Here is a 26,536-nt window from a genome sequence, read left to right as displayed (position 1 = left end):
GGCTAAGACCTCTGCTTTTTTTCTCTGGCTGATTTCCAAGCTGCAGCCGTTCTCCCTGTCCTCAATATCTGATCATTATGTTTCACAGAAGAGAGCAGGTCAGTGTGTGAGTGCAAATGCATGCTTGTTTTGCTCTACTAGCAAAGGAACTTGAATTGAGTAATACACAAGTCGCACCCTCCTGCGATTGTTTCCTAACCGTGTTACAGTGAGACGAGCTGTAGAAAAATCAAATCTATTTCACTCAGTGTCAGGAAGTAAGGAAATAATCCAGCAATGATCCTAATTTAATCTCAGTGGATTTATTAGACAACAGAACTTGAAGGAGTTCTCAACAGTTCAGCTCACACAGCAACTGGAAAGCAAGTGGGTCTAAATGTCACTTTGGTCTGACGTCCCAACTGATGAGATCATGGCAGGTCTTGGTCGGAAGATGTTTGCTTCAGTTTCCGTCTCGCTAGGACATCTGGCATGTCTGAAGAAGCCCTGCAACACACCAGAGCATGAGTCAGTGCGGCAGGGAGTGTGCGTCAGAGAGTGACGAGGCGAGGTAAACTGAAACCCCTTGAAAAACTTTTTTTCAAACCGCAGTTGAGAACGATTTAATTGGCTTTCATTCCTACGTATTAACCATTGATGTAAAGTTTTTGAACAAATTAATTGTATCTCTGGATGCTTATGTTTGAAAAAGATTCACATTTGTTTGGGGATGTGAGCTGAACAGTATGAAGGCACAACTGGATTTAGTGTGACATCCCGAAAATCGAAGATTTTAAAAATGCAAATTCATATTTTGGTGCATGTCTGGATTGTGTTTGGCATCTCACAGATTGGCACATGACTCAGTCAAGCATCTGGGTTACTACAGCAACAGCATCCAAAGGGAAAAGTGAATTGCTTAGTAGTTATCACCAAAATCACCTTTGTTGGATTTGTAATGAAGAAAAAAATATTTGATTTTGTTTAATTTAGTATAGGGCTATAAAGCATGGGGGACAGAAAGTGGGGGCGGGCTTGCTTCATGCCAACAGTCTAGCCCAGAGCTCGGAGGCGAATTTTGAATGAATTACTTCAATTCTGCCGAAACTATGTCCAAGAAAATGACACTTTTTTTTTTTGTCTAACACCTTCATAATCATAGTTAAAAGACCACTGGGAACTCTTTTAAAATAGCTCAAAAGATGATCAAAGTGGGTCTTAAAACTAACATGTCTTTCTAATAGTTTTGTTCTCTTTGTCCTTGATAAAAATAATAAAAAAAAATGTTTTGCACAGATCCAATACGTCAATTTCAGCTGTGGGTTCCTACCCCTCATCAGGACTGTTCCCAGGTATTGGCCCACCCTCCACGAAGGTTCCCATGCGACTCTTTGAACGTTCCAGCTGGACTTGAGTTCCTGACAAAGCCACAACAAAGCAAACCATGCGATAATTCTTCTCCAGATTGCAGTCAATTTACACCAAATAAATATGTATTTGTCTGTGAAAATTCCACATTAAGCAACAACAGGAATAACAGGAGGAGTTTTTTCAAAGAAATGTAGGCCACAAAAATGTGCTTTCCTTGCTGTGGAACCCCCCCAAAAGGTCAGATGCTTATGCAATGTATCAGTTGTCTCCAAATGCTATGTAAGAAATTCTGCTCTTCAGTGAGTTCCATCTTTATAACTAAATTGTGTTTCTTCTCGGAGTGGTCACTCACCTTCTCGTCTCAGAGTTTCGGCCGGTAAATCAGGAGCTGGAGTGACTGCTGTGGGGTGAACTCTGAAGTTTCCTGAAAAGTTATAAAGGCAGAAAGCATGTAGGTAAGAAAAGAAATTCTCTTTTTTTAGATAAAGTTTGGAAAAATACATGTACGGTTTCTACATCTTACCAAAGTATGGGAGAATGTTGTTGATGTTCAGCCAGGCTTTTATGAAGGGATAGACTGATATGAGCAGCCCTAGAAAACATTAAATGTAATTAACTTGATGAATGATTCGTAAGTTAATCAGTTGCACTTCCGACCTGTTAACCTGTTTTGAGAATACCGTCAAACCGCTTCTGATGCCTGCAGAGATTAAAAAGGAAAAAAACCAGACCTAATGATGTGTCTGATCCCTCACAATCCTCGATCCAGAATTCAGGCTATTTCAAGCACATCTTTCTGAGAATCTGGTGCATTTTTCTCCTTAGATAATGGGGAAAATAATTGTATTAAAAGTACAGCACATGTTGGTGGCACTGATCTCCAGTTTAGGACAGTTATGGATTTTCCTCTTTCCATCTGAAAAGCTGGCATGAAAGCACTCCAGAGAGTGGCGGTGATGCATGCATGTGCTTAAAATGTCATGAAACTGCAGAAGGAGTGAAAACAATCTGCCGAGAACACTCTGTTCATCCTCATTAGTCAGCCGGTAGTGTTGGGGGCGGCACTGTAGCACACATGCCCCAAAAATGCATAATAAAGTCCTTTTCATATGAGATTCATTCTCAACGAAATGTTTCGACTTTCACTTTATGTAATTGTAAAAGCCTTAATAGTCACTGAATCGGATCGAATCATCAGCTAAAATGTTTGACATTAACCATGTATGCAGGCTAGTGGCTTCTTTTCAGATCAAAAGCCTTCCTGTTTGCCGAGTCTCTCCAGTGAACCAGTAAAGAAGTATGCCTTTATCCTGGCTCTGCTCGCTGTCAGCTGGTTCTGGTTACACCAATGTATCGGATGAATGCTGGATGGAAAATGTCACAGGCCACAGATCTTGACATTTCTTTCAACAAACATCCATCAGTGAACCATAAAAATTGTAATACTTAAAATGACAAAAATTAGACTGACGGCAGTTTCTGACTGACAACGTTTGATGGGAATTTGCTGTATTTTAGTGACATTATTCCATTTTTTTGTTGCAACTCTACTTTTTCAAAGGCATCACTCATTCTATTTCATATAAAAAATTTGTATTATTTGATCTTTTTTATTATGAATGAATCACTAGAAAATGGCTATTTGAGAAAAGTTATACAAGTATCACATGAACAGATTTTCTGATCATCAAAAACTATAGTAAAAAAGTTTTATTACATTGATCAAACACTGGTCTACTTGCTGGCTAAAATGTTGCTGTCACACTCACCAAGGCCTCCGGCTCCCAGGAATATTCCACCCACAGCATCAGCATCACACTCCCGGGACACGCCGATAATAATGCAGCCAGCCACAATGCTGAGCAGAGACGAGCCCACCCGTAGCCCATGGTACCCCCCAACACTGACAGGGTTCATTCAGCAGGTGGAGAGCCCCACCTGCCATGCACAGACAGATGGAAGCCTGCAGTGCCGCTGGGAAGAGCACTGTCATTCCCTGAAGCTTCACTCCCTTCCCATCATTCACTCTCTCTTACATTGATCACTTTCTTCTGGTGAAGCATCTCTATTTTCTGTTTCCAAGGACTTCTCATGTATCTTTGAAGTGGAGCTCTGGTTTCTGTTACCGTTGAAGATTAGAAAGCTTGAGGTCTTGACTTGCATGGCTAACGAGTCATACAAATCTGATCAGCTTTCTACAGTGGCATCAAGTGTCATGATTCACAAAGTGAGATCCTGGGGTGTAATTTACCGAGGAATAAAAAACAACTCTCAAAGCAGCTGTGCTATTTGGAGTTAATGACTGAATGCCAGTTGCACGACTGGCAAAAGACAAAAGAAAAAAAAAAAGTTCAGAAGGAAAACTAAAAGGCCAGAATGAAAGATGGAGTAAAACCATGTGTGACTTGTATGATTTGTCTATGAGCTTTAAGTAAAAGTGTAATGAAAGGTTCAGAGAGTCTTCTACGGAGGGGGCCTGAGGCCATCCACAAAGGCATGCAGTTGCCATAGAAATAGTATATCCATGGCAACGAAAGGAAAAAGAAGGTAAGCAGGATTAACAGCAGCAAGCAGAGTAACAAAATGAAATTGCAGCTCCAAGAACAGAACTGTAAAGCATATCCTCGTCAAAAAATTCAATCATAACAATTTTTAAGAAGTTATGTTTTCAACATTTTGTATGGTCCAAGTTCTTAAACTTAAAAAAATCTAAAGGCCATGGATAAATGCCAAGTACTTTAATTACTAGAACTGAATACAACATGCAGAGGTGACTAAACTGTGATGAAAGATGGAAAAAAAAAACTTTAAAAGCATTGCGTTGGCCGGGAATCGAACCCGGGTCAACTGCTTGGAAGGCAGCTATGCTAACCACTATACCACCAACGCAAACTGGTGGAGAAGCCAGACTGTCCACCCTCATTCTATATGTGGTGCGACGGCTGCCAGACCAATGTTGGTTTTCTGCAGGATCACAAAAACGCAATTCTGATTGACTGTCTATACGCAGGGGTGTCGAACATACGGCGAATAACCATCTGGATTTACTGCAGCCGTCAGTGAAGGAGCAGTGACACCTAGCTACCTTATTGCAAACAAGTTGGAGCAAACATCCAAATCATTTTCTGATGGTTGACTTATTGAAAAATGCTCAAAGCTGCAGAAGTCTTGTTCCCAAGAAGCAGTCGACCTTAAACATGAGTCTGTCAAGAATTACAATCAGATCCAACATCTCTGAGGAAACATGGGCAGCCATATGAAGGAATCCAGTCATTTATTGCATTTTCAGTCACTATTGATGAAAGCACCAACATCACAGATATGTACAGCTGTGCATGTTTATTAGAGGTGATGAAGAGATGTCACAGTGGAGTTTCTTGAATTGATGGACACAACAACAACTGATGACATAGTCAGCTCTCTAGTTACTGTGCTCGACGATGTTGAAGTAAACTGGTAATTGGTGAAGTAATTTTGGTCACTGATGGCGTTTCCATCAAAGGTCAGGAAGAAGGCAGGTGTTGCCACAAAATTCAGGCAGAAACCAGGAAAAGTTTCTTATAATAATGAATGATAATAATAATGGACATTTCATTGTGTTTTGCACACTTGGATGACAGTAAATGTTTTCTGCATAGGATTTGAATCCTGATATTGACGGTCTTGTGAAGTTTCATGAGAGAAAGGAGGTTAACTCCAAACTCTTATGTTCACAAATGTTTGCAAGTTTAATTTAGTGTAATTTTGTCATCGTTTGGACGTTTACATTTTAGGAAGATGTTTCATTTTTTTCTATAGCCACTCTTGAATTTATTATCAGAATTGCATCAGTGTCAGATTTAAAATATTCAGGCTGTATAAAATTGAATAAACCAATATTTTTTAAAGTGAAATTAATTGTATTTAAGATCCATTGGCCTCTGTGAATGAATGTGTAATAAGAAATGATTAAGCTACCATGTTGGTTGAGGCATTTTTTCCAATTGGGTAAAAAAACAAGAATAAAGCTGTTGTTTTGCCTTTACGCTACTGGTCCGGCCCAGTTGAGATCAGACGGGTTGAATGTGGCTCCCGAACCAAAATGAGTTTGACACCCCTGGTCTATAGCATGTCTTTTTGGGGTGGTGGTGTGTGTGTGTGTGGGGGGGGGGGTACAGTATGTTTCAAGTATATGTTCATGTACTTCTTTGCTGAAGTACTTTTTCTCTAATGATTATCTCCGGGGATGCACAAGAACCAAAACTATTTACTTAATTTACTTGGGGGCTTCAGGAGTTCACTTGCTTTAGGCACTTCAAGTAAAAATTGCCAAACTTAAAGTAACAAACAAACAGCAAATGTGCCACGTAAACCTTTCACGGAACATGATAACAAAAAATTGTGATGGAGAAAACCGTATATTTTCAATTTGGTGCCTGCTCTGGTTCACGCAGATGAGCGTGCGACCACGGAATCCGCGTTGGTGACCCCTAAAGGAAAGGATTCAGAAATGCACAGTCTGGAAGAAAAAATATGGCCCGTACGGGGATCGAACCCGCGACCTTGGCGTTATTAGCACCACGCTCTAACCAACTGAGCTAACCGGCCAATGCGACCACAGCATAGTGTTAAAATATAGAATAATCTAATACCGATTTATAGAATGCTTCAACAAGTCCTCCTTGGTGTTAGGATTTGAGATGTAGCAGCTCAAAAAAGGTAAAAGGTAAATAATTTACCAGTCTCCATGACACAGACAGACATTGTATGGTAGTTTTTAATAATATGTGCCACGTCTTGGTATTGACTGACCTCGTGGCGCAACGGTAGCGCGTCTGACTCCAGATCAGAAGGTTGCGTGTTCAAATCACGTCGGGGTCAATATTTTTCGATTATTTTGTCGTCATTGAAGTTACCTTTTGCCTATTTTCAAATGCCTGATGATTCACTGCATTCTTTAATAAAGCTTTTTCTGTTTTGTCCTTTTCGGGTTCACGGAATTACCTACTACATACTGAAAGCATTTCAAAAAAGTCCCAGCGTGAATCACATAAACTCTGTTTAAAGTCCGTCTCCAATGTCACAAGAAAGATTACTTGACATGCTTAAAATTTTAGGGAAGAGCTCTAATAAAAAAACAGGGCTCGTCCGGGATTTGAACCCGGGACCTCTCGCACCCTAAGCGAGAATCATACCCCTAGACCAACGAGCCAGTGCTATAGTGCATGGAAAACGCGTTTGTCAAAACTAAATAGTATTGATACATTACATTTGTCATTTAGTCGTGGCGACGTTTCTCGGTTATTTTTAGGTTGAGTTGAGAAACTTATCCATACATGACGAGTAAAGTTTGACTTTCCTGTTTTGGAAAATTCCTGACACCATCTGAGCACTGTATAACCCCTCCACAGTCCAGAGAACCATTGATCCTAAAAAAACCAAAAAAACGCTGGGTGGTCAATCAGTTGTCTCTTAGCTAGATTATAACATGTCAATTCATCCTGTTTACATGGTCAACTAAATAATCTGTTCATTGAAAAGTGATTGGTATTTTGGCATGTATTTTAAAGGACTTTGGCCTAAATAAAAAATGTTTTTTTATCAGTTTATTTATAAGATATCAAAAGTTTTCCCTTTTTCAACACAATAAAAGTCAATAATAACATTATCTCCATTCAAAAATATTTTCAGTGATCTGAAAATAAAATAAAGGCTACATATGAACCATGTACCTAAAGAATTAAAGCATTTTAAACCTATTTAAACACAAGGTTTGTAAAGACACAGTAATACCAAGTTAATTTATGCTTTATGTTGGCTGTTTAAAGTCCGTCTCCAATTCTATTTTGATGTATTTTAAAATCGTTCCCAGTGGTCTTTTAATTGTGAATATGCAGTTTTTAGGCAAACACGTATGTTGTTTTCTATGATAGTTTCTGCAGAGTGACAGGAGTTCATCAAGAAAGGCATCTCTGAGTTGTGGGAACAGGTAGCACAAAGCAAGCCTATGCTGATATCCCATCACCACTTTGTTTACACTCTCTCCTGCTAGCTTACAGCCCCTCACAACCCCAACCTAACATTACCAGTGCCACAAAAATGCTGAGCAATATCACAGATATCCAGCTAACTGTACAGCTTTGAGCCAGTCTGAAGCACAGGCAGGAAAAAAAAATAAAGACTTATTGTCATCAAGTGGATACATCATCCTTTTTTTTGGGCTTTTCCTGATTTAGAATTTGAATAAATACATATTCAAAAATGCTATGTAAAGTCTACATTTTATATACATTTCCTCCACCATGAGAAAAATGCTTCAAGAACATGTAAAAAAACAACAACAACATGATTTTCGTTGGAGTATTTAAAAGTAGACTAATGAATAAAGCGGGATCTGTCAATAGTCTGTTTCACTCCGTGATAGTCAGCAAATCTGTCCACGGATGCGGGCTTATATGTGATGTCACGTGACCTGCAACTCAGCCATCTTGTGGAAAACGAAGAGAGAGAGCCACTCAACACGCAAACAAACCCTGTGCTGTCAGAACTAGCGGAGGTAAGACAGCAGAAGTTAAAGGCACGTACCAGGGCGATTCACGGATTTGAACAAAGTGCCGTGACAGGAGACCATGTTGCGACGTGCGGGGGGTGGTGGTTGGTAGGGCAGCTAGAAAAAGCAACCATCATGTTCGCTTGGCCTTGTAGCACCGAACTCAAATGTGTCTGTGTGTGCGGGTCCAGGTCGTCTGAAGTACAAGGAAACACGGCTGTGGACCGAGGCTTCGCGGAAGGCCGCATGGAGTTACTAATCTGTTAGCATTAGTTCTACAAGTATTCACCTAGTAGATCCGTTTCAGCCACGACACATACGTGGAGTTCACGTCGGGGACATTAAAATTAACTTGTTCAACACGCCTTTTAAATATTAACGAATACATATGTGCTAAGCTAGGATAACGCTTTAGCTAACTCGCTAGCTAAGCGTTAGCACAGCTGACTGTCGTGCTCCCGACTTGAAAGTGTGGCAAAGCGTGCTGCCAACGTGTTGTGAAATTACCACTTTGTGACCACATATACTTATCAGCGACATAACCTTTATCTACTAACTACAATGGGGAAAATCGGTGTCAAATTAAAATGTTTATTGAGCTTTTTCATGACAATTTACACCATTCTTAGTTTAGCTCTTCAGCTATCGTCGTCCAGTTGGCTTTTTTTGAGTGACCACAACTCGTATTTCGTGTTTCACGCTGGAGGAAGTAAAATTAAGTAACGTAACCTTCACAGGTTTAAATTTGATATATATTTAAAGGTGGGAAGTCTGGCGTAACGTTAAAACACCCACTGCACTGCAGTTGCTGTGGTTTGTTAAAGTTTTTAAGCTCTAAATAAAGAAGACATTTATGATATCGTTGCAATTACGCATCTTTCAGTCACAAAAGGCTAAAATTAGTAGATAATGCCCAACCTGGTTGGGCATTTGTTTTTGTTGACTCAAGTATAGTTTTGAAGCAATTCATAAATCATTTTTGAAGTACACAGTTTTTCATTGATCACAGTTTCTCTAGTTATTTAAAATGTTTTATTTGAATGATTTTATTGGTTATTACTTAGATTCACACCCACTTGTCTGTCTCTGTTTACCTAACTTGCAGAGCTTTTACTTTGAAATCTTAATGGTGGTACACAAATGCCGGCTGGGAGTTTTCCTAAAATAACTTGTTCAGATTGAAATCTTACACTAGTTGTGTGCTGCTGGAATGAGCCATATGTCTTTAAGTGCTTAAAATATTTTATAGCCAATGAAAAGACTTTGTTAGGTTGAAATGTTGGCTGAAATGCTAACTTTTTAGTCATTAAAGTGTTGTAAAAGTGTTTATTTAAAAATAAAAAATAAATAAATCAACAGACCTTTTCATTCATTGTAAATGCTGAGTTTAATATAATTTTAGAAAGAAATTATATGAATGGCTTAAGCATTTTAGCATCATAAACTACACACATTCTGTATTTGTTGTGCGCATAAAATGTGACACTAATCTCTTTATCTTTTCCACTTCTGAACATGTAGAGCTTTGAAAAATGGCCGAAACCCAGACACTTAACTTTGGACCTGAATGGTAAATAAACATGTGTGACTGTTTCAGTTATTGTTATGATGTATGTTTGTTGATGGTGATGAAATAGACCTAGTCTCTGAAGCTGGTGCTGCGTTTGCGTACATGCTGAGACTTGTTGCCTCCTCAACCTTTCCTGTGGTTATTTAGTTTGTTATTCTTCACTGCGTTTTCTCTTTCTACAGGCTTCGTGCCCTCTCTGGAGGTGGGGGCGGCAGCGGTGGTGGTGGTAGTAGTAGTGGTGGTGTGAGCAACAATGCTGTTGCCTCTCCACCTCTCTCACCTGCATTGCCAAAGTATAAACTTGCAGACTATCGCTACGGGAGAGAAGAAATGTTAGCACTTTATGTAAAGGAGAACAAGGTGGGTATGTCCTCTGCGTCTGTTTTTGCTTTTTGGCATTTCCAATTTGTATTGGATTTTCTTGTACTCTTTCTGTTGGCATCCTTATAAAGTTTATTCATTTCTTCAGATCCCTATAGACCTACACGATAAGGAGTTTCTGCCCATATTGCAAGAGGAACCCTTGCCACCTCTGGCCCTTGTTTCTTTTACGGAGGAAGAACAGGTTGGAACATCTCATCATCATTTATGTTACAGGAAATAGAAGGCTGGGAGCGGACTCATTCGTGCCTCTTCCGCCCTGTTTGTTTGCAGAGAAATTTTTCCATGTCTGTAAACAGCGCCGCAGTACTTCGCAGTACGGGACGAGGAGTTGGACCGATAACCGGAGCACCGAGAGGGCGAAGTACATCAAGAGGTCGAGGTAAATCGCAGATCATAAACATCTTTACTTTCCTTTAGTTGTTTCTTGCAACAGCACTGGTAGAAACAAGTTATGCTGGTGAATACATATTGGTCTTTTTGTAGGTACCTGTAGTTTTGGTGCTGCTCTGGTATATAGGAGAATTTCTTTTGTTGGCACAGTAACCACTTTCTCCACACTGTGTGCCAGTAATGTCATTCAATTGGACAGCTTCATATCTCTTTATGTCTGTGTTTTGTTAATAATATGCTCAAATTTAAAGCAAAATGATAACGGTCTTTGGCAATTTACTTTATACTAGGGCCAAAATATAATATTTTGTCAACTATTTTAGAAATGATCAAATTCAAATCCTTCTGTTAAGGGATTTTGTAAATTGATTTAGGTATAAAACTTTCAGGGATTTGTTTTTTTTAAAAGAACAAAAAACGGCTTATGTCAAATTTCAGTTAAAATCTAAGGCAGTCCTTTAAAAAAAGCAAAAAAAAATGTTTATTTGTTTAAAGTAAGAAAAAATTGCAAAATGTTCATTTTCATTATTCTATAACAATTTCCGGTTTCTAATGTTGCTTCAGATGACGGATCAGTAGAGTTGTTAGCCTTAATGAGACAAAAACTTAAACTGTTTTCCACAACACGCCAAAATTATGTCACCCGCTGGAAAACAAATTCAGTAATTGTTGACTCAACATCTCCACCTTAGTTGACCTTGAAAGGTCAGCACTTTTTTTTTCTGTGGTTTTTGTTCCTTCATTTTAGGTAACTAAATACTTTTGGTTCTGTTTCCCTTAACCTTGTCTTTTTGCAACTTAGAAGTCCTAATTAGCACACAATATTCTTTAAAGTTTTAAATATTACTCATTTGCAGACATTTCCAGAATCCAAAGATTTAGGTTTGTTATTAGTTTATGCAATTTTTCCATCAGCTACCAGCTAGTTTGAATTTACAGCTACTGCTCAACTGCCAAAACTTTTTTTTTAATATATATTTTTTAGATACATTTCTTGATTTACAGGCAACAAGATCTGTCTGTGCTTTCAGGGCGGGGAAGAGGGGATGGAGGCTTTTACCAAAGAAGTTTTGATGATGTGGAAGGTTTTGGTCGTGGAGGGAGGGAGATGCATCGCTCTCAAAGCTGGGAAGAAAGGTACTGTGATGCGGTTTTTAGACTTGAGACCAAATGTGAAGAAGTCTTTTCCTGATGGGATTGATTTTGTTTTTTTTGTTGTTCTGATTTAACCTCACGTTTATCTCATCCATCAGGGGAGACAGGAGATTTGAAAAGCCAGGTCGAAAAGAGCCAGGTGGGTGTTATTTCTGTTGATTTACCATTGACTGTCTATTCCTTTTGGCAAATAAGCTGTTTTGTCTTGTTTCTTCCTTCTGAATAAAGCAGATGCTGCTACAGGACATTTTCCAATTAATCACAGTAAGTTTATAATGAAACATTTATGGGCGTAAATATAGAAAATGTTAACATTTATTTAGAATACATCACACATTGTTAGAAACACTTTTCACCTGCTTTTTAAAGTCCGGAGTAACTACGAAGAGGTCGGGGCCGTACTGCCGAGGAAGCACGACTTCACGCGGTCAGAGAGTGAAAACTGGCGCTCGTCTCGCGATGATCAAAACGGTGAGGATGATGATGGGGGCTGGCGCCTGGCGGGTTGTCGGTGGGACAGTGACCGGTGGGGCCCCCAGAGCCCAGGTGGGCACCGCAGACCCCTTCAGCGTACACCCATATGGGGTTGACAATCCTTTCCATTCTTTTCTGATTTGTGTTAAACCTTCACGATTTGTGCGTTTTACTTGTGTCATCAATGCTTTGTGTTTATTTGAGTGAATTCATTGGTGCTGCAACATCATGCTAAGCTCAATGCTGCGTTATTTTAGGGCTTTGGAGACTAAGGGGGTGGCCCCTTTTAGGTCGTTTTGTTTAAGCTGAACGGTTTTTGTGGCGCGTTTGGGCACATTATCTTTGCTGCTTTTGGGGGGTTAGTGTGCTGCTGCAGGCTTTGGGTGTGTTAGTAAATGTCACTGCTGCACCGACATGATTTCAAGGGCAGAAGATAGTAATTCGAGATAAAAAAAAAGAGAATAAATATAAAACGATTAAAGAAAAGCATTTTTTATCTGAAAATACTATTTGAAAATTCATAAAGAAAAACATTCTCACCTATTTATTTAGATTTCATCAAAGTACAGAGTAAACAAGCAGTCAACTGGATTTGGTTTAATTTTAGAACATTTAAATGCTTTAAATAATCTATGTACCCTTAAATGTTTTATTTTAACATTTATTTGCCAAGCAGTTTGCCTCATTGTACGTTTCTCTCTCCAGACGGACCTCGGTCTGCAGGCTGGCGGGATCATCCAGATCAACGTCGGCGGTTCCCGTTTGATGCGAGGGAGGACGAGCGCGGTTACAGAAGGCCGCGATCCGGCAGCAGCAGCATGGATGATGAGAGGGACAGTTTACCGGAGTGGTGTCTAGAGGATGCAGAGGAAGAGGCCGGCACCTTTGACTCCTCAGGGGCCTTTCTTTCTCTCAAGGTGAGAGATTTTAGGTTTCTATAGAAACACCTTATCTAGGATGCTCTCATTACACATTCAGCATGGAGTTTATAGTGAGATGTAGCATTTGTGTTACAGTTTAGTATAAAGTGGTCCGTCTTTTACTGCTGTGGCTACGTTCTAAAAAAAAAAAACAGCTATAGGAAAAATGTCTCTGGTCCCTAATTTGCCGTAACGCAAATACGGGGGGGAATACCCTAGTGCAGTGTTTTTCAACCAGTGTGCCGCGGCACACTAGTGTGCCGTGGGAGATGGTCAAGTGTGCCGTGAAAAATTGCCCTCATTAACTGATCTAAAAACATTTCCCCTCTCCAGGAAATCAGCTCTTTGTTCATCCAAACAGGTCCTGAGAAAACACTGAGTAGTTAGGAATATGAAAGATCATAAAATACTTTTTTCTTTGTGTTTATTTGATTATATTAAAGACATTTTGATAAGAATGACGGTAACGCGATTTAGCTGCAGCTATAACTGTTTTCTGAAAAGTCCCGCAGCTTTTACTGTCTCCACGACTCCACCAATCATTCTTAAAGGCTAAATCACATGTCATCAGTCTGACCAATCAGAAGTGTTTAAAGTCTTCACTTCCTTGTTCCGATTCTTCTCATAAAGTCTCTCAGTTCCAACAAAGACACCAGCTAAAGCTCGTATTTAGCGGTGCAGCTTTCCACAGAATTCGGTATCAGACCGTGGAACAAGTGAACAAAACAATGAAGCTCAGAGACGCGAGTCTTTCTGCCGTTTTCTAGCAGTATTCACACTACATCTCCCATGATGCATTGGCTTAAAGGGACAGCGCCTCAGCGTACAATGAGTCGTTCTTGTTACACGTGTTGAAACCACAACGAACATACAATTTGTATGTAACTTAACTTTTATTACACCTTTTAGAAAAAACATCTGCAACTTCCTGCTTTTTCTGCCACAATTATCACAAAAATGCACGTCAGATTGCCGGGGGGGGGGGGGGGGGGGGGTAGATCAAAACAGACTGAGTTTCTGCTTTGTTGTTTTGTTTTGGGATGCTGGTGTGCCGCGGGATTTTTGTCAAGGTTAAAGTGTGCCGTGGCTCCAAAAAGGTTGAAAAACACTGCCCTAGTGTACCAAGTAGTGAGTAGTGAAGGAATTGCTGACAACATTTATTATGAAGGAAGATCCGGTGCCATTGATTTTAATGCAATGTGGACACATTCTTACTACTTTCTTATTTTTGAAGCACTAAATATGACGTCACCTATTTTCCAAAGTAAAAACCTAATATGAACATTTTATGAAAACTATTTATGAACCCAGTGTTCTGTTGAGGGAAACTTGATTTATAGAAAATAAATGTACGTGCTTTTGAATTGTAGATTTGGTCTCCCCAGAAAAAAACGCCCTATTAGTATGGAATTCTGACGAGGCCGTAGTGTTGGTTCTATTAAGTTCCATTTCTGATTGTATTCAAATAAATGCTTGTCTGTCACTTACTTGCAGAAAGCTCCAAAGGAGCCCATCCCAGAGGAGGCAGAGCTGGAGTTTAAGCCCTTAGAAGAGTGTGAGGAGAGTTTGGAGGAGGACAGTCCGCTCAGCGAGACCAAAGAGACAGAACAAGAGGCGAAAATAGAAGCTGAGAGGAAAGGTCGGCCTCCCCGAATATTTGCTTTTGTCAGTTGTTTTTACACAACATGATTGGTTTCCACCTATGCTGGACGAAAAGTTGTACTTTTATTTAAAAAAGCTCTTTATGATTTAAAAAAAAGGTTGAAAAATCTCATGTTGTTTCCCGACGGTTTGCTTTTAGAGTTGGCCAAAGCTTCAGAGGAGGCTCCGCCTGTCATTCCACCTGTTCCTACGACAGTGGCAGAGTCCCACCCTCCTGCACAGTGTTTTCCCTCAATCCACCCCAACAGAACGGAGGAGATGGAGAGGCCAGCCGAGCAGCAGCAGCAGCAGCAGCCTCTAGCGATACCCCCAGAGCCCTGCAAAGCTCCATTAAGAGTCCCCATCATCAGTAGCATGCTGGAGTCCCGTCCTATGACTCATGTTTCCACAAGCATGTCAGGTTTGGCCTTTTTTCTCTTTTATCTTTCATTTTGTTGAATAAAATATAGAACATTTTGGTATTTTATTTCATTTTGTTTTTGCAGAAGCTCCTGTTCCGTCGTCTGCCGCCAAACTCCCACAAAAGAAGTCTATAGAAGTTCCTGTGACCATCAACAATCATTTACCTTTCCCTTCAAACGTAATAGCACCTATTGCCAGGCCCACCTCTGTACCACATGACACGGATGAAGACGGACTAAAAAACTTTGAGCAGGTAGATTCTTTCAGCTTAAACCCATTGACATTATTAGAGAACTGGACCGAGTGAGTGTGATGTCACCTGTGGAGACTTCATTTGCCATTTTTGGGCGACATGGATGCTGCCATGTTGGAGCCAGACCACACCAGTAATCATTGATTGATCCAAGTCAACGTTTCTATGGCAACCATTCTCATTAATCAGGAGTTAGCTTGTTGGAAACCCACATCCTTAACACCTGAAAGAGAGCGACACAAACGTTTTAAACATTTGACGTGTGACCACATGCTTTTATTGAAAAAGCTGATCGGGCAGTTTATAACTTGAATAACTTGCACTACAGGAAAAAAAGAGCAAAAAGCAAATTAGGATTAGTAAGAACATGTTAAAAAAAAAGAAAAGAGCAAGAACGGTTATTCTGACAAACAGAATGCCTGGGTAATAGCTGTTTATTTCTCAATATAAGTCTATGGGATTTAGGCCTGTTTGGAACACCAGGAGGGCAAAGTCACTCAGTCCAGTTCTCATACTTAAACTCAATGTTAAAGGGAATTCCGTCAAACAGCCTCTTTTTCTCTGTAATTGCTGTAAAATGATCAAACAAAAGTAAAATCAGGTGTGTTTATTTCTAAGTAGTTATCTGGAATGTATTTGGTAAATCAGCTAAAAACTGTGTTTCTACATTTCTTACTAGGAGGCAGAGAAGATGGTTGCATACTTGCATGACAGCGGCGCGGATGACGACCGGCTTGCAGCAAAGACAGCAGAGAAGCCCAAGCCTGCAGGCCTGCCTCTCACCCACGAAGCTGCTCTTAAATGGCTTTACAAAGATCCACAGGGGGAAATACAGGGTGAGATGCGGAAAATGACCTGCTGAAAAATCTCACGTCAACCTGTGCTTCAGTCTGACGTTTTGGTCCTGACGCTCTTTCGCTCCTTCAGGTCCGTTCAGCAATCAAGAGATGTCTGAATGGTTTCAGGCTGGTTACTTCACCGTGTCTCTGTTGGTCAAAAGAGGTTGTGATGAAGTGTTTCAGCCTCTGGGTGAAATCATGAAGATTTGGGGAAGGGTACCATTCACTCCAGGGCCCTCCCCTCCACCATTACAAGTAAGAACCCCTGCAGAATATTGATCAGTGGTTTGCTGTCATCTGATTTTACTGGTTCAATGTTTTAAAAGGGAAGGTGATGATGGAGAATCAGCGTGTGTTTTAGTGACGGTTAAAAACGGAGTTATACTTTACCACAAACTGTGAGCTTTAGTGACTGGAAGTGGTTTATCAACTGCCTCCTGTCTGGAGCTGATGGGGTTTTGATGACTGTTACAAAATCTTTTTAAATAAAAAAACAAAAACAAACGGCTGTTTTTTATCTGCTGCTGATAAGCACAATTTGAAAAAAGATGTTTTGATCTTAAGTTATTTTATATATGTTCACCACCATGAGAAAAATGCTACAAAAACATGTTAAAAACACAGAAAAAACAGATTTTTCATTGGAGTGGGTCTTCAAAGCTAGATTCATGAATGTGCTTGTTTTGAAACACCAGGTGGCGCTTGTGAGCCTTTTTGTGAAATAGAAACTGTTTCCTTCTAGGTAGATTAGTTGTATAGTTATATGTCCTTTGCATCACTTTACATGAACAGAAATACCAAATCAAGCTAGCAAATATAGAAAAACAATATTAGTCGCAGCAACCTTTGGTTTTGTTACAAAACCTACCTTCTAAAATTGTGATCCAGCTACAAAAAAAACTGTTTTTGTGTTTTTTTTATTTTTATGTATGATATTTTTCTTATTTTTATCAAGGCCATGATAAAAAAGACCCCTAATTTTATTCTTGTTTTTATTTTGACCCTCTCCGTTTAATGCCGGACAGCAAGCGTTCAAACTTGGTCAGAGAGAGAACACAAATGCAGAGAACACATTTGGGAAGTTTCATTTTAAATGTGTCCAGACAACAACAAATTCTAGCCTTGGACGCACTTAAAGTGCATGGGGGTTTGCTGCACCTGAGCTGATGTGCACGCTGGACGGGGCGTTGTGACATCACAACAGCTCATAATTTAAACCCAGTGTCTTTGCGACAGTTTGACAGCAATTTAAAAGGCCAAATACTTGATTAATGATTTTTTAATTACATTTGTTCTCTTTTAGAAGACAAATGCCACACATACATGTCAAAAACTTAAAAAACTTGGTTTTCATGGGAGGGGGACTTTAGGGGGTTTTGTATTCTATGTTAAAGTTGAGTCATTGTTCTGTTTGCTGCTTTGACTGTTCTGACTTCTGTCTCTGTCTTGTTTTGAATTAATGATCAAAGAGCACTCTTTGATTGTTGTTATCCCTGTGACAATATCAATAAAGTATCTTATTTTCCTCATTTGCAGTCAGATGGTGACCAAGAAAGGTTAAAGAGGCAGCAGGAGCTCACTGCTCTCAACCTTTATCAGTTACAGCAGCTACAGTATCAGTACCTCCTCAGGTAAGTTCTCATCTGAAACCTGTTTTCAGACCACCACTCCTTTGTGTTAGTTTAAAAAAATCAGCGGCATAAAGGAAAGGTGTCATGAAAAGTTATATGTTTGCTTTGGGGTTTGTTTGTTTTCCCCCTAAAGATAAGCTGGTTTGCTGTTTACCCCCTGTTTACAGGATGTTTGTTCAACTAAATTTCCAATAAAAAAAAAAAAATGCAGACATGCAGAATATTTCTGAGGATTTTTGTCCAAAGCGATTACTTTAAGCCGTTGTTTAGCTAAAAGGTTCTTTTTACCCCAAAACAAAACTCATGCTGAGGCTAATATCCCTTTAAATAATTTGGATACATGTATTTAAATGAGAAAAGTAGACATATTAATGCTAAATCTGTCTTAATATTAGGTCTTTGTTGCATTTACAATCAAATCCGATCACAGATATTTTGGTTATCGGCTGTTTTTTGAGGTTTGGCTCACATTTATCTAAGTGTTAAATCTTTGCTTTGTCTGCAAGTGGATGAAGTTTTTATTATTATTTTTTTTAACTTCTAATTAATTTATAGTATTTAATATTATAATTGTAATTTGTGATATTATTAGTAGTATTTTCTTTTTTTATTATCTATTTTTATTTGTATTGTCTTTCTTTGCTTTTTTAGGGCAGCCTTAAATAAGCTCAGCTTCTCCCTGCTCCATTTCAAACATGTTTTGTAGTATTGTTATAGTAATGATGTAGTAACTTTTTATGAGTGTTATCCTTAGGTTTGCATCATATTGATTGGATTATCCTTTTAAACATGTTTGAAAGAAATAATCGATTGGTTGCAAAGAAGCAGAATATTTGCTGAAACAACAAAAGAAATATTTTATTTTCACTAAATAGGACATTTGCTAAAATATATAAATAACCTTTAAAGGTAAAACAGAATATTTTTTTATCGTGACTTTAATTCTGAAAGAAAATAAAACTGGCTTCTTAGGTTGTGGGTCCTGCAGCAGAACAGCATCAGCAGCACGTGATTTTGTGAAAGTTTTGGTGGTTTATTCAGTCGTCTGGCCCAAAAAAATAAAGTTCAGCCCCACGTGTCTAGTCCTACTTTCGAAATGTAAAAGCCGTGAAGGATTCCTTATCTGTGGGTTATGACTTTGTTCTAGAGCGAGACGACAACAGCGACTGAGCTTTTAAAAACTTTCAAAATCTGATCAGTTAATCTCAGATAAAAATAATCTCAGCTGCTTTTGGATGAGAAAATGGGAGGGGCCTTCAACTGCTGTTATCCTGTCTGCTAAACAACTGACTCAGAAAAAAATAAGAAAAAAATGGACTCAAGAAGCTTTTACTTAAGCTTCATCCTCATTTCTAAGTTTTTTTTTTTTTTTACTTTAAAGTTTCTGTTCAATAAAAAAAATGTATTTACAAATAGAATCCAGATTTCACAGAGAATGCTTTACCTCGGAAATATCAATAAATGAAAAGTCGAATCTAAATCTTAAAAACTAACTAAAAGGATGCTTGTTTTGGTTGTTTTCTCTGACATTACTGTTCACTCCAAACAGGCAGCAGTACGCCCAGGCTCTGGCCCAGCAGAAAGCTGCAGTTTTAAGCTCCGCTCCTCTTCAGCAGCAACAGCAGCACCAACAGCAGATCAATCTGCTCCTACAGCAATACCAGGCTCTGAAGATAAGGTTGGGACATACTTACCGTTTATTGCCATTCCTTTACATTTCTATGTGACCCCTTAATTCAAGTTTGAATATTTTTTCTTAACTGTAATAACTTTTTCTTTTCTGTTCTTGTAGGGCCTCTGAGAACTTTCTACCTCCTGTTACCCGATCCCCATCTGTACCAGACTCTGGTTCTGTGTGGGAAATGCAGAACCCTCCCTCTCAGGCTTCCTGCACAGCAAACCTCCAGCCAGCTCCTCCAAGCAGTGAGTCTCTAAGAGAAATACAGCGTTGTGGTGGACTCTGTGGAAGGAAGTCTCTAATATGCTCTTATCTTCCAAAGCATGGGACGGCAGCAGTGTCTGGGATCTACCGATAGACTCCGTGGCGCAGGCTCCGACTATTGAGCAGATGCAACAGTTTGAGAAGACAAAGTCTGCTAAGGTGCCTAATTGTTATGTTCATACTTTGGTGTTGAAACCAAACAGTAATCTACCATTTAACCTCGTTTAAAGTCCAAGGAAGAGCTACTATGCTTTTGTTCCATTAACTTTTTTCCTCTTTACATATTTCTGCTATTTATTGACGTATTGAGTCACTTGATGTGTGAATAAGTTCACAAAATTCTGCAGTTGAGCAGATATACTTCAATAAACACTTCGCATTGTGGAGACAAACGATTGAAAGTTTCTTCATAAAAATAATTACTGAATAATCAATTCAAGATGTTAAAAACTTTCATATTGTCGTCAATCTAGCAGCTGGAGCTCGAGAGACGCGAAGCTGAAATGAGAGCAAAACGGGAAGAAGGAGACAGGAAACGCTTGGAGGAGGCCCTCAGAGCTCGACAGGAGGAGGAGCACAAGCGTTTGGAGGAAGAGGAGCTGGCGCGGCAAAAACAGGTTTGCTCTTTAAAAAGTTTCACTTTTCAATTCTGTTTTATTTATATAACCCAAATTCACAACAACTGTCGTCTCAATGGGCTTCATACCAGTAATTTTTAAGGTAAACATACAATCAAAAAGTTTCTTAACTTTTGCTGAAGTTAAGGAACTACTCCGATGAAAATCATGTTTTTGGTGTTTTTAACATGTTCTTGTGGCATTTTCCTGATGATATATAGATATATCTATATATATATATGAGAAAGAAATTTAAGATTAACATTTTAATTCAGAGTATTTCTCTTTATTCAAGCCACTGAAAATCAGAAGCTGATAAAAATTTTGTTTGAAATAGATTTTCAATGATGTAGGAAATCGGATGGGTGGGCTAGAATATTGCTTGCTGTTTTTGTTGAACCGGTAATCTTAGGTTGGGGGTCTGACGGGCTGTAAGCTAGCAGGAGAGCTTGTTAACAGACCAGGTATGGATGATGGAAGGGGGGGTTGATTTTGGCCAAAAAAAAAAGGCGTTATAATAATTAGACCACTGGCAACACTTTAAAAACAGATCAGACGATGATCGGAGTGGGTCTTTAGAGCCTTTAAGTGACTTGTTGCATAACAAATTCTTTGCTTCTGACGAATTGGGATAAATCTGCCTCTGGACTTTTCAGGAGGAGGCACTAAGACGGCAGCGAGAGCAGGAAGAGGCACAGCGCAGGCAAAAAGAGGAAGAGGAGAGACGGGCACAGGAGGAAGCGCTTCGAAGATTAGAGGAAAAGCGAAAGGAAGAGGAAGAAAGAAAGAAAAGAGAAGAGCTGCTTCGCAAGCAGGTTAGATATTAAAAACATCTTGTATTTCATGATTTCTAAAAAAAAATCCTTATTGGAAAGCATTTTTTCTCATCAGGAAGAGGAGCGCAGAAAACAGGAAGAGCTTGAGGCCTTACGGAGGCGTGAGGAGGAGAAGCGGGCGGAGGAGGAGGCAGCCGTCGCAGCTTTAGCACAGCAACAGGAGGAGCAGAGAAGAAGGGAGCAGGAGCTGCAGAGACAACAAGAGCTGCAAAGACAACAGGAGCTGCAGAGACAGAGGCAGCAGCAGCAGGAGGCCCTCAGGAGGCTGCAGCAGCAGCAGCAGCTGGCACAGATGAAAGTAAGGCCCCGCCAGCGAGCGTCTGCACCACACTGAGTGGGCCTCAAGCTGACCACAAACATTGTCCCCATCAATCCACAGCTCCCGTCTTCCTCAAAGTGGGGGCAGCAGTCAGCCAGCACCATCAATCAGGCCCACAATGCTCTGTCTCTGGCTGAGATACAGAAGCTGGAGGAGGAGAGGGAAAGGCAGGCGCGGGAGGAGGTAAGAGCAGCAAACCGCAGACCTCCTGCTCTGCTTCAAGCACTAACTCCAGTCCATCTAAAATCCTAAAACATGGCAGAAGATCAGTGAACTTTTGTCACAAAGCGTTTGAAGTGTTTATTCACTTCTTTTTCGTTTATTGAAGAATTATGTAAAAGTTGTAATGCATTAACACATAGAAATCAAACGTTTAAAAAGGATTTTAAAACAATTCAAAACTCTGCTTTGGTCTAAAAAATTTACTGATTTGGTGCTTTTGTAGTTGTCGATGCCTCTGTTTTCTTTAGCTTTCATTTCCTAGCTGATGGTTTGTGAGGAACAGCTGCTGCCCCGTGTTCACATTGGTTTCCTTTTCCGTGCGGCAGCAGCGGCAGCAGCAGCAGGAGCTCCTGAAGCTGCAGCAGCAGCAGGCCCTGCAGCAGGCCCAGCAGACCCAGGCCAAAATGTCCAGCTGGGGAAATGCTGCCAAACAGCCCGTCATCACAAAGTCTCTGCTGGAGATTCAGAGGGAGGAGGCCCAGCAGATGAAGCAGAGGAAGGAGCAGCACCAACACCAACAGCACCCCGTCTCCACCCAGCAAACCCGACCACAAAACAGAGCTGTGAGCGGCACGCACGCACGTTACCCCATTTTCTCGCTTCCCACAATAGAAAACACAAAACCTGCACTCTCTCGTCAGCATCAGCGCAACAGAAGGATTGTTTTCTATCCTGTATTTTAGGATTGCTTTAAAAAATGATTAGTCAAACTGATCTTAACTTTAAATCATGTTAATTCATCTTTGAAAATGGTGTCTTATATATATTTCAGATCTGAAACTGTTTCCAGATGTTATTTAATCTGAAAAATTCTGGTTTGATTTATGTGCATTTCATCTTTTAGTTTGTCACTAAGGTGAAACTGTTTTTCATAACTAAACACTAGTTATAAAAATCCAAATTTGATGAAGATGGTGTTGAAACATGAATTGAATTGAAAACTTTTGAAACGTGCATAAGTCATTTTCACATTTGATCTTTTTGCAAAGTTATTTAAAAATCAGTTTGTCATTGCTGCTCTGACTGCAAAATGTTGAAACAGTCTTTTCATGTTCCTTAATGGAAGATGTTTAAAGCATTCAAACGGTTCAGGTGTTTGAGATTTAATGTTGAAGATGACGGACCCTTCCTGCATCTCCTCCCCAGGTGTCACTGAGTAACTCGGTGTGGGGGTCTGTCAATCCCAGCACCAACTGGGGCTCCGACTCCAGCAGCATCTGGGGGGACACCCACAATTCAAACATGGGTTTCTGGGACGAGGCTGTGAAGGAGGCCGTCCCGCCTCCCCAGCAACCACTACAGACCAAAAAAGCCAATTCTCAGAAAAACAACAAGGGCAACGCCAACATCAGGTGTGTGTTGACTGCAGCAAAGTAGAAAAACTGTTGAGAACACTTGATTCATCTTGAAATGGTGGATGTGAGATCTGGAAAGTGAGCATAGAGTGAACTCCGTGCAGACGCTGTCCGTTTCTTAAACCATCTACACGAGGTGTTAAACTTTTGACACCTAAATGACGCACGCTCTTTGACATAGCGTAACTCCTCGACTGTTTACGGAATCAACGTGAATCAGCTGATTCTGAGGCGGAGAAAAGCAGGGTTTAATATCGATTTTGAACTACACTTTACTAACGCAGATTCTGTTGCAGAGAAAACCGACCAGTTTGCGAACGTAAAGTGTTGCAGAATAATGGCTGAAAGCCAGTTTTCTCTGCAACAGAACCGGCTGATTTACGCTGATTACGTAAGCACTTCACTGCTGTAGAGTGTTGCAGAATCTGCTGGAATTACATCAACTGTGTAAACGGTTGTAGAGATACAGTAGTGGATGGGATGTAAACACTGGAGCTCCAGTATTAAAGGGACACAGAAGCCTTAGTGGGGTTGATATCGAAACTCAGTACCAGGGTGGAACTGTTACCGACGTATACTGTACTACAGTAAGATTTTGGTGCTTCTTCTCGAACGTTTCAATCGCTTTTATTCTATTCAGCTTTGCTGTACACATCTAGCCAATCGTTGTCAGCGATTGTGGGCGGGCTCATTTAAGAATGGGCGGGGCTGTGCGTGGGCGCCGAGCTTCCGTCAAAACGCTGAAGAGCGAAGCGAGCAAAGGTTTGGCTGGACTTCACAGAAAAAGGATCTAATTCAGCGGCCTGACGGATAAGAGTGACGTGTGCGATGCTCCACGTGGAGATGACCAGTGAAACCCGCGTTGTGTGTGAAAACAGAGATGTAGACTGTCAGAAAGACATCTAAGGCACATCTTCTTCACCCATTGATGCTACTTTGTCACACCCAAATGTTTTTTGGCAAAAAATGGCTTCTTGTTGTTTTTGAAAGCACAGAATAAAATCTCAACGGTACCCATCCCTAGACGTGAAGAGGCGGAAACATTTTATTTCTCCTCCCACCCAGAAAACGCCTGTGCTCCTTCGTGCTGCTCCACCAGGGGGCGCACAAAAAGACTTGAAACATTTGACTGGATTCATTATTTGCTGGTGGTTTGGGTTTTGCAAAGAGAACGTTCTAGAAAATGGGGCTTTCTGCAAGATGTCGTAAAAACATTGACCAAAAGGGAGCAGCAACCCAGATTTGTTTCATCATCTGAAAGGTCATCCTCTGTAAAGCCTCAGACTCTGTGCCGTAATCTCCTCCGTCTTTGATGTCATCAATTGCAAAATCTGCCCAGCATGTCCAAAAAAAAAAAAATGGTAATATTTTTTATCTGCTCAGTTTTGACTTTAAGTCTTTTTAAGCATCTTAATTCTTACTAAAACATTCACTGTGCTTTTATGGAAGGTTTCATAACACTCAGATATTTTGGAACATGTTGGAAAATATGAAGATAATAGAGAAAGTTTATATTTCACAGCACTTACTCACATGGTTTCCCCCCAAAATTAAAACGTTGGAGCTTTTAAACCCGTTTTGTCTTCTGCTTTGTGCTCATGCAGCAACTCTTTGAGTGGTCGGGCCAGCAAGAAGGTGGATGAGGAAGAAAAGCTGGTCAAGTTGTTTCAAGGGGTCAATAAGAGCCAGCAGGACACATTCATGCAGTGGTGTGAGCAGACTCTGCATACTCTCAACACGGCGAACAATCTGGATGGTAAATGACGTGGAGATAAAAAAAAGGTTTTCTGCTTGGTGTTGGAAGCCAAAGCCCCATTTGTTCTCCATCTGTCTCCCTACCAGTTCCCACGTTTGCATCCTTCTTGAAGGAAGTGGAATCTCCATATGAGGTGCATGACTATGTCAGGGCCTACCTTGGAGACACCTTCGAGGCCAAGGACTTTGCCAAGCAGTTCCTGGAGCGCCGTGCCAAACAGAACACTAACCAACAGAAACCGGCACAGAACCAACAGCAGGCCCTCAAGCAGCAGCAGGTGAGCGAACCCCAACAAACTTTACTTTCTAAAAAAGCTTGCAGACAATTATTGGCCCTCTTTTTTTTTTTACTTCTCAAAGGATTCTGTGTGGGGAGGAACATCATCACTGTTCCAGTCTAACCACACGGCTGACCAGCAGCAGCGCTTCGAGACCGTTACCTCAGGGAAGAAGAAGAAGAAACAGAAGATGGTCCGAGCAGATCCCAGCATTTTAGGTGAGACCGAAATCTTCTAGAACAATCTGCACACAAATCTCCTCCTCTAATCCCCTTTGTCTTTTCTCCCTTTTGTTTGTTTTAGGTTTTTCTGTGAACGCATCATCCGAGAGGTTGAACATGGGAGAAATTGAGACTTTAGAGGACTTTTAAGGGACTGCAGCCAAATAACAATTCCACTGACTGTATCCAGTTTGAACAGCAGCTGTTTTACCCAAACCCTCCCTCCCACTTTCCCACATTTCCCTCTTCAGGTCTCCATCAATCACTGTCAAAGTTTGGCCGACCCTGTGGCCTTCCTAACTCTAGGAGAAGGCAGTAGGTGAAGGAGACATCCAACCAGCTAAATGAGCCAAAAACTCTTAATCTTTCTGGAGAGTCTTAGTAGATTTGACAGAGTATTATCTAAAATTGACCTCAAGTGTCATTTTTAAATCTGGATATATTAGGACAACATGGTAAAAGCTAGAGATTATATCCAATATTTAGTTTTATTTATTGAAAATCCTTTTCCCACTTTGAAGTCCCACCCCTTCCTTTCTTCTTCAGCTGTTTGTTCATGGATAATCGAGGCAACAACAGAAAAAAAAAGCCCAAGGAGTCATGCCCACGTATGTCCTGTTTTAAGGACATGTTCAAGAGTTCCAACTAGTTATCTATTTCTTGTAAAATACTAGGCTGTTTAAAGACTAAACTTTCAATTCTGCATCTGTATTATAATATATGAAAATGATCTGCTGGAGTCATACTTTTTTATTGCAGTATGGAATAATAATAATAATAATAAAACAGTCTTCTGTGTGGGCTGTTCACATCTGTACCTGGAAACTGCATGAGTGTTAAATGCACTGGAACATGTGTGGTCGCCGCCTCGCTCAGGGTAACACTAGTTTCTGCAAGGTGCTACATACATGTTCCCACATTTGACCACCTTTTTGAGTGTTTTTACACTGTCTAATAAAAAAGATGGATATATTTTTGGGCCAAATTTAGCTTTGAGAACCTTATTTTGTTATAAAACTGTTTTGTTTTTTGGTTTAAATCCTCGGTTTACCCCAATTGCATCAAAGATTCTCACTGAAATGCAGATCTGAACTTTCTAGAAAGAGTTTCAGAAAAGTGATCTACTACTTTAGCTTCTCTATCAAATCCACTAACAAAAGTCCTCATGGAAGATTCAGGTTAGCTCCTCTTTTATTTAACCCCTAATATTTATTTTTTCATATTTGGTGTTTGAATTCATTTTTGTGTAGCCGATGATGCATTTTTAATCAATATTCCACATAGTTTATGTCCATAGTTTATTTATTTACGGATATTTCACAAAGCTTTGCTGATTTTGACAATTTAAAAAAGAGGAACCCCAAAATATGGGAAAAGAACACAAACCTTAAAAAGAAAATCCCTAGAAAGTATTAAAATAATCTGTCCTTGC

The 26,536-nt window shown here is 40.1% G+C and overlaps 2 protein-coding genes and 4 non-coding genes across 31 annotated transcripts; 2 read left to right on the top strand and 4 right to left on the bottom strand.

Moving 5' to 3' along the window:
* Nucleotides 1–280: 280 nt before the first annotated feature.
* kncn (kinocilin) lies at nucleotides 281–8,023 on the bottom strand. Of its 2 annotated transcripts, none has more exons than XM_078935217.1 (5): nucleotides 7,915–8,023; nucleotides 1,874–1,942; nucleotides 1,703–1,774; nucleotides 1,310–1,397; nucleotides 281–486 (listed from the first exon to the last, which is right to left on the bottom strand). In XM_078935217.1, exons 1-5 carry the CDS (start codon nucleotides 7,958–7,960, stop codon nucleotides 411–413), a joined length of 351 nt encoding a protein of 116 aa, XP_078791343.1. In that variant the 5' UTR covers nucleotides 7,961–8,023; the 3' UTR covers nucleotides 281–410. The 2 variants fall into 2 exon arrangements, with proteins under 2 accessions (XP_078791343.1, XP_023821515.1); XM_023965747.2 differs by lacking the exon at nucleotides 7,915–8,023 and adding an exon at nucleotides 3,120–3,417.
* Nucleotides 4,168–4,239, bottom strand: trnag-ucc (transfer RNA glycine (anticodon UCC)). Its single transcript has one exon. It is a non-coding gene; the product is annotated as a tRNA-Gly (tRNA).
* On the bottom strand, nucleotides 5,864–5,937 carry trnai-aau (transfer RNA isoleucine (anticodon AAU)). Its single transcript has one exon. It is a non-coding gene; the product is annotated as a tRNA-Ile (tRNA).
* On the top strand, nucleotides 6,139–6,210 carry trnaw-cca (transfer RNA tryptophan (anticodon CCA)). The gene has a single exon. It is a non-coding gene; the product is annotated as a tRNA-Trp (tRNA).
* trnap-agg (transfer RNA proline (anticodon AGG)) lies at nucleotides 6,470–6,541 on the bottom strand. Its single transcript has one exon. It is a non-coding gene; the product is annotated as a tRNA-Pro (tRNA).
* gigyf2 (GRB10 interacting GYF protein 2) lies at nucleotides 7,719–25,902 on the top strand. 25 transcript variants are annotated; one of them, XM_078935210.1, is made up of 29 exons: nucleotides 7,719–7,885; nucleotides 9,401–9,449; nucleotides 9,632–9,809; nucleotides 9,919–10,014; nucleotides 10,104–10,212; nucleotides 11,255–11,360; nucleotides 11,477–11,517; nucleotides 11,610–11,642; nucleotides 11,748–11,849; nucleotides 12,558–12,769; nucleotides 14,267–14,411; nucleotides 14,574–14,834; nucleotides 14,920–15,089; nucleotides 15,769–15,925; nucleotides 16,017–16,183; nucleotides 17,465–17,559; nucleotides 19,109–19,237; nucleotides 19,352–19,482; nucleotides 19,560–19,660; nucleotides 19,975–20,118; nucleotides 20,775–20,933; nucleotides 21,010–21,252; nucleotides 21,334–21,456; nucleotides 21,822–22,058; nucleotides 22,642–22,847; nucleotides 24,455–24,606; nucleotides 24,693–24,883; nucleotides 24,966–25,101; nucleotides 25,187–25,902. In XM_078935210.1, the coding sequence occupies exons 2-29, from the start codon at nucleotides 9,412–9,414 to the stop codon at nucleotides 25,252–25,254; spliced, it is 3,930 nt and encodes a 1,309-aa protein (XP_078791336.1). In that variant the 5' UTR covers nucleotides 7,719–7,885; nucleotides 9,401–9,411; the 3' UTR covers nucleotides 25,255–25,902. The 25 variants fall into 25 exon arrangements, with proteins under 25 accessions (XP_078791336.1, XP_078791339.1, XP_020566768.1 ...); XM_078935213.1 differs by having other exon boundaries at nucleotides 7,747–7,885; nucleotides 19,978–20,118; XM_020711109.3 differs by having other exon boundaries at nucleotides 7,747–7,885; nucleotides 11,748–11,924; nucleotides 19,978–20,118.
* The last annotated feature ends 634 nt before the right edge of the window (nucleotides 25,903–26,536 follow it).

Source organism: Oryzias latipes, chromosome 17 (genome assembly GCF_053564925.1).
Source record: "Oryzias latipes strain Hd-rR chromosome 17, Olatipes_Hd-rR_3.1".
Classification (NCBI taxonomy): Eukaryota; Metazoa; Chordata; class Actinopteri; order Beloniformes; family Adrianichthyidae; genus Oryzias; species Oryzias latipes.
The sequence above is the reverse complement of the archived record's forward strand: the minus strand, read 5'-3'. Positions and strand labels throughout refer to the sequence as shown.